The sequence below is a fragment of the Solanum pennellii genome, chromosome 3 (genome assembly GCF_001406875.1).
Source record: "Solanum pennellii chromosome 3, SPENNV200".
NCBI classification, from domain to species: Eukaryota; Viridiplantae; Streptophyta; class Magnoliopsida; order Solanales; family Solanaceae; genus Solanum; species Solanum pennellii.
In genome coordinates this window covers 65,402,183-65,408,582 of record NC_028639.1, presented here as the reverse complement: position 1 = coordinate 65,408,582, position 6,400 = coordinate 65,402,183, and the positions used below count along the sequence as shown (strand labels likewise).

Genomic DNA, 6,400 nt, shown 5'->3' with positions numbered 1-6,400 from the left:
AGGAGAGAGGCTAGCGAGACTGGAAGAGAAAGGAGAGAGTCGATCAAGATTGGAGAGAGGGGAGAGAGAAGAACGGGAGAATATTTATCGTATTTCTTTTGAAAAAGACCGGGACTAATCAACTAGATATTAAATTAGTTTTTCTCTCTATAATCAAAGATGTCCTCATTCATTATATTTCATTATCTTTCTCTATTCCTTCTACCTTTTTTTTTACAATATTTTTTCTTGCTTTATTATTTTATAGCACTATCTAAGTTCCATCATTTCAAAATTAAGATCTTTACAACTGGAACAAAAAGTTCATTTTGAATAACTACTAGTCTAATATATACGTCATTAATGATAATACTATTTTTGTATTTTTATGTTTTTAATATACGTTTTATATGAGATAAGTGTTTATCGATTTTTTTAATAAAATAAGAGTAGTAAAAGTGTACATCATAAATTTCAAATATGACTATTTTATATATTGCTTAGAAAACTCCACACAAATTTAGGCCACATTACAAGTGCTTACAAACACTCACAAGTCATTGCCATATCGGCTTATTAGTTATTACATTAAAAAGAAAAAAGTATCACTTATTTAATTATTACTATTACTTAGTACATTATATTGTTCTACTGTCGCAATATTCTTTGACTTATTTTCATGCATCCTTCACAAACTTCACTTCAACCGGAAAATCACTTCGACCCAAACGCTTCTGTCCATTATACTCAATTACGCCAACATTTTTGCACATTACCTTGCAATCCTTACACACCGATGGACAATACCTAATCTTATAATTATCCCCAAACTCCTCAATCTTAAACCAATTCCTTATGGTTTTTCGATCAGGATTTCCTTTTACTCCACCCAGTATTAAAAAGTAGGTTTGGGCTCGTCGATCATAAGGACCAACGGTCCATATGGCATCATTGGACTTAGTACACACATTGTATGACAAGTTATAGTCAATGTTCAAGTCAGTGGACAGGCGAATAATACCTTTCTTCTTGAACTATGCCTAGTGGGCACGGTTTGTGATGATTATTTATATTGGCTAATTCAAATCCCCAGGCCTCGTCTGGGGATATTGGTTGGAGATAATAAGTAGTCCCCGTTTGTAATATTTTTCCACTAGAATCACGCACCGCAATTGGAGTGGGTTCGGATGCTTCACATAATTTTGATTTTGTGAAGCAGTAAGTGGCTAAGAGGAATGAAATGAAAAATAGAATATTGATCAACTTCATTCTTGAGTTAATTAAATACTAATTTGTGTTGACTGATTAATAATATGAATGGTAAAATTGGTGATTATATAGAGATTATTTTCATTAAACAATTTGGTAGGCATGAATCGACTAGAGGCTAGAGCATCAAGTTTATGAATTACATTAACAAAGCAAATCCTCCTCGAAGTAAACAGGTTTTGACTTCACTTTTTATATATTTTATATTAAAATATATAATATATACCCCTCTTATAATTTTTTAAGTTGACTAGAGCATCGAGTTTATGAATATTTTATATTATTATATATAAGTATATAAATATCTCTTATAATTTTGTAAATATTGTATATTGGGTGTATATCAAGTTTCTAAACGTTTTTGCAAAAAGATAATAATGAAGATTTTGTATATTGTCGTATACCGAAGGTATTTTTGATTCCAATCACCCTCAGAAAACAAGGAATCAGTCTACCAACTATGGAATTTATCGATGATTCCTAACTCCTTCATCGCTTTATAGCTCCAAGCTAATTAAATTTTCATATAATCCATCAAAAGAAATTAAACTAGTGCATTATTAATTTCTTGCTTCATTGACTACATTACATAAATTAGCATGACAATCTCTCTAATTATGAGAATTATTATTAATGAATTTTAGTCTTCCCAGTACAAAGTAGAGATCCATCATAACCATAAAGTTAACAACCTACTTTTGCAGTACGTACAACGATTGACACAAATTTGAGTAAGTAATTTTGTCGATCCAGAAGATGAACAAATCATGTAAGTAATTTTGTCATTCTTTAACATATTATTTCCTTCTGAAAGAGGACACTTTGAATAAGCAATTGGTGCATATGGGATTTCGCGGACAAGTAATCAAGCATGGAAACTAACATCTTTGTGAACATCCATTATGGATAGTTAATTAGTGCCTTGTTTTCTTTTAATTTGGTGAATGAGTGATTAATTACATCATTATTATAAGCTAATTAACATTAATATATAGTCTCCTCAATTTGTAGAATCTAATTATTATTTTTTGTACTAGCTAGGTATGATCAATAGAACAAATTCTCTAAAAACTATGGTCAGAACATTTTTTTGGACAGTAATTTGTATTTGATTAAGGTTCAAATGTATTTCTCTCTAAAAACTTGGTCAAACGTCTTAATTTTATTTATTTAAATAAGCCGTTCAATCGCTAGAAGCTTAATTAGTCAAACATGATTAGAAAGCTTAGCTTTTCCCAATGCTCTTTGTAGCCATTTGAATTATCAGTAAGTATTTTTTTTTTTGTCAACTGGAGATATATATATTATTTAATAAGTTATCAAGTCTAACTAAACTATTACATATTCACGTACAAGTTCTATACATTTTAATGATGAAAGGGATTAGCTAGGTAGTTTATCTTCATAAAAATGCAACCAACTTGTTATGATAAATAGAAATTGATTGTGCAAAAATAAATAACAATTCATTTTAATTATTTGGAAATCTAGGAGTAATGTATTACTTGTGAATTTTTATTTGGTATTTTCGATGTAATAATAATAAATAGATAAAAACACATTAATAATATGATGCGTATGATTCTCCACCCCCCCCCCCCCTTTTTTTTTTAATGGGAGAGGGTGTGTGGCTGGAAATGGTAAAACGGAAGAATTTAACTGAAAATTTTGACAATATTTTGAGCAACTTTTTTTAGTCCACAACAATTATTCTAATGTAGAAAATACAGCAGTTTTAGAAGTAATATATTAGGTTTTAAAGTATTGTAATTAAGTAAATTAAGATAATACAACAGTTTAGAAGTAAAGCTTTTGACTTTCAAAGTGTAGTAATAAATTTACTTGTTATATTTGCATGTGACACATCCACTAAAAGAAAATAATTGATACAAACTCCGTATTATTTGATGTATAGTAATAGTTTTTTTAAAATAAATTTGAAAAATAAAAAATTAATGTTAAATGTTTATAATATGATAAAGTGGCACATAAAAATGATTTGTTAAAAAAATGAAAAGTTGGACAAATAAAATTAAATAGAAAAATAATAGATGCTAGAATTTAGGATATATAGGTGATTTCTTTGATACTAATAACATTAGAGCTAAATTACTGCCATTATTGCAGGATATGCAATTAGCTCTCTAGAAACTTTATACGATAGAAATTAATGTTGATACTAGTAATAATATTATCTCCCCCCCCCCCCCCAAAAAAAATAATTTAAAGCAATGCAATTATAAGTAAACTAGATGACTAATATATTTCGTTTCTTTTAATTTATTGACACATTTTAATTAATTTGATTCAAAGTTTATAGAAGTATAAAAAATTTTAAATTCAGATAAAAAGTTAAAATTAAAAAATTACTAAAATAAAAAAGAATTAATATTTCTTTTTAAATAAACTAGAGAGAAAAAATAAATCAAACAAATTATAAGAAAGGAAAAATAATTCTAAAATTCAAAGTAAAATATTTTATTAATTTATTGCGCAAGCGGTGGAAAAAGCTCCAATGCCCACATTACATAGATTAGCATGACAATAATATTTGTATCGTCATACTTTTATTTCGTAAATGTTAATGAGGTTTAACACCTCCGATACAAATTAAAGATCCATCATGACCATAGAGTTTGCATCCTGGTTTTGCAGTACAACAATTGACACAAACTCGAGTAAGTTTTGTCGATTCAGGTGGACAAGTCATGTAGGCAACTTTAGGATCACATTGTTGAGTACAAACCTTGGGTTCATTACTCTGTCCTTCACACACAAACTTGTTGTCTTTACCGTAATAGTAGCAACCCTTGTATCCCGTGCAACATGTGGTGCATTTAGTGGGTATAATTTTAGTAGGTCCTTCTGAACGGGGACATTTTGAATAAGCAATTTTACGATCACATTCCTTGGGACAATGTTCGTTTGGCTTTCTTGGGTCAGATTGTCCTTCACAAATGAAAGTTCCATTAGCGTTGTAATATTTGCAACCCTTGTAGCCTGCACAACATGTGGTACATATGGGGGTTCTTGGACTTCCTTCAGAACGTGGACATATCGCATAGCTAAAATTACCACATTCTCTGGTACAAGGCTTGGGATTTATGATATCGCGATCTTGGTCTATCTCCGCGCTTACATGGAGAAACATTAATCCTACAACAAATATAAGATATATTAAGATTAAAACATAGTATATAATTGCAATTCTCGTGTATTGTATCAACGAAGAATTTAAAGAGAAAAGTAACATACCAAGAACAAGCAAGGAAGCAAAGAAACTAACATTATCTTTGTGAACAGCCATTAAATACTACTTACTTTGTTTTCTTTATTTATTTTGGAGTGAAGAGTGTCTGTCCTCCTCCACCTATTTATAGCAAATAAGTGATGAAAAAACACAAAAAATCAGTCAAATGTGTTAATTATTAACATCAATATTCAGTCTCCTCAAATTACTACTTGCTACTGTAAGTTTGGCAAGGTAGGATCAAATAGAACAGAAAGAGAGTCAGATTTATTTGTTATTTGATTAATTAATTTTCTTTAAAAACACTTTTATCAATATTTTAAAGTAGTTATTCATACTTGATAAATGTTCCAAAAAGCTATTCTTTCAGCTTCTTAAAAATAACCTTTTCTAGCATTTTTAAAGCACTTATTCAGTTATTGCCACCAAAATCAATTGGCTAAATTTTTTTAAACACTTTTAGCAGCCTAGCTTATCAATTGGCTAATTTTTTTCAACAGTTTTAAGCAGCCTTGCTGATCAATTGGCTATCTTTTTTCAACACTTTTAGCAGCCTAGCTTTTACCAGTACTCTTTTGTAGCCGTTTGAATTATCAATTGGAGATACTGACCTGTTTAGATTAATTTTTTCAGTTTTGATTAATTATATTTCTCACTTGTGACTTCTGATTAATTTTTGTCATTTATCTTAAAACTAACTCATCTTAATACGTATATTTTCTAACTTACTCAAACGCTATTAAACTGCTTAAAATCACTTAAAATGAGTTAATCTAAACAAGCTAAATCCAAAGTAAAAGTTACCAAGTCTAACTAACTTATTACAACTATCTTGAACGTACTTTAGCCATGTGATTAATTGTATTTCTCACTTGTTAAGTACTTAGGTTGCCAAGTCGAGCTAAATTATTATAACCATAGGAAACTTTAGACTTTTGATTAATTGATAGTTTGGTAAATTAAGCCGTCTTACACTATAATAAAAATATAACTTTTAGTGACAATAATATTGATATGTATTAATAAAAAGTGATAAAATTTTTACCGATATTTATTAAGTGTCATTAAAATTGATGTCCCTCAAGATTTTAGAGACATATACAAAAAATACAAATTAGAGGCAATTACCGCTATGATCATTTTTGATGTTGTGTTACACTTAAGTAAATAATCAAGCAAAATGTAGATATGGTTACATAGGGTGTATATTGAGTTAAATCAAAAAAGAAACTTGGTTAGTAATTTGATTTGATTTAATTTGATATTGGAATTCTATTTATTATATTATTTGGGTTGATTTCGTTTTAAGTAAGCCGAATTAAGATCAAAACACACTACTAAAAAAAGGCCAAAAAGAGACCTAGAAAAGAGACCTCACGAGGTCTCTTTTCGGAAAAAAGAGACCTAAAAAGAGACCTCAACGCTAGGTCAGTAAAATGCAGGTCACTTTTTTACAGACACCTCATGAGGTCGCCAAACGGAGACCTCACGAGGTCACCAACAAATAATCTGATTTTTTACAAAAAGGAGACCTCACGAGGTCACTATTGTATTATTTAATTTAATTTAATATTTTTTATATAGAGACCTCATGAGGTCACAATTTTATAATATTATTTAATTTTATATTTTAATTAAGAGACCTCATTAGGTCGCTAAGATATTATTTAATTTAATTTATATTATTTTAAAGTAGAGACCTCATGAGGTCTCTTTTCTGCATTAATATTTGGAGACCTCACGAGGTCTCCATTATGATATTTACGGAAAATATAATGCAGAAAAGAGACCTCATGAGGTCTCTTTTCTGCATTTATAAAATGTTAATTAGAGACCTGATGAGGTCTCCATTTTGAAATAGCTGAAAAAATTAATACAAAAGGGAGACCTCATGAGGTCTCT

General features: G+C 29.4%; 1 protein-coding gene across 2 annotated transcripts in view; it reads right to left on the bottom strand.

The window, feature by feature from the left end:
* Window positions 1-3,702: 3,702 nt before the first annotated feature.
* LOC107014464 (proteinase inhibitor type-2-like) overlaps window positions 3,703-6,400 on the bottom strand; it is a 17,537-nt gene continuing 14,839 nt past the window's right edge. Inside the window, exons 1-2 of one of the 2 annotated variants that reach the window (XM_015214388.2) lie at window positions 4,504-4,595; window positions 3,703-4,404 (exon numbers count right to left, since the gene is read on the bottom strand). In XM_015214388.2, the coding sequence (XP_015069874.1) occupies window positions 3,830-4,404; window positions 4,504-4,555 (627 nt within the window). In that variant the 5' untranslated portion in view covers window positions 4,556-4,595 and the 3' untranslated portion in view covers window positions 3,703-3,829. Of the gene's footprint in view, window positions 4,405-4,503; window positions 4,596-6,400 lie in introns of those variants that run through there. The other variant, XM_027915466.1, reaches the window with a different exon arrangement.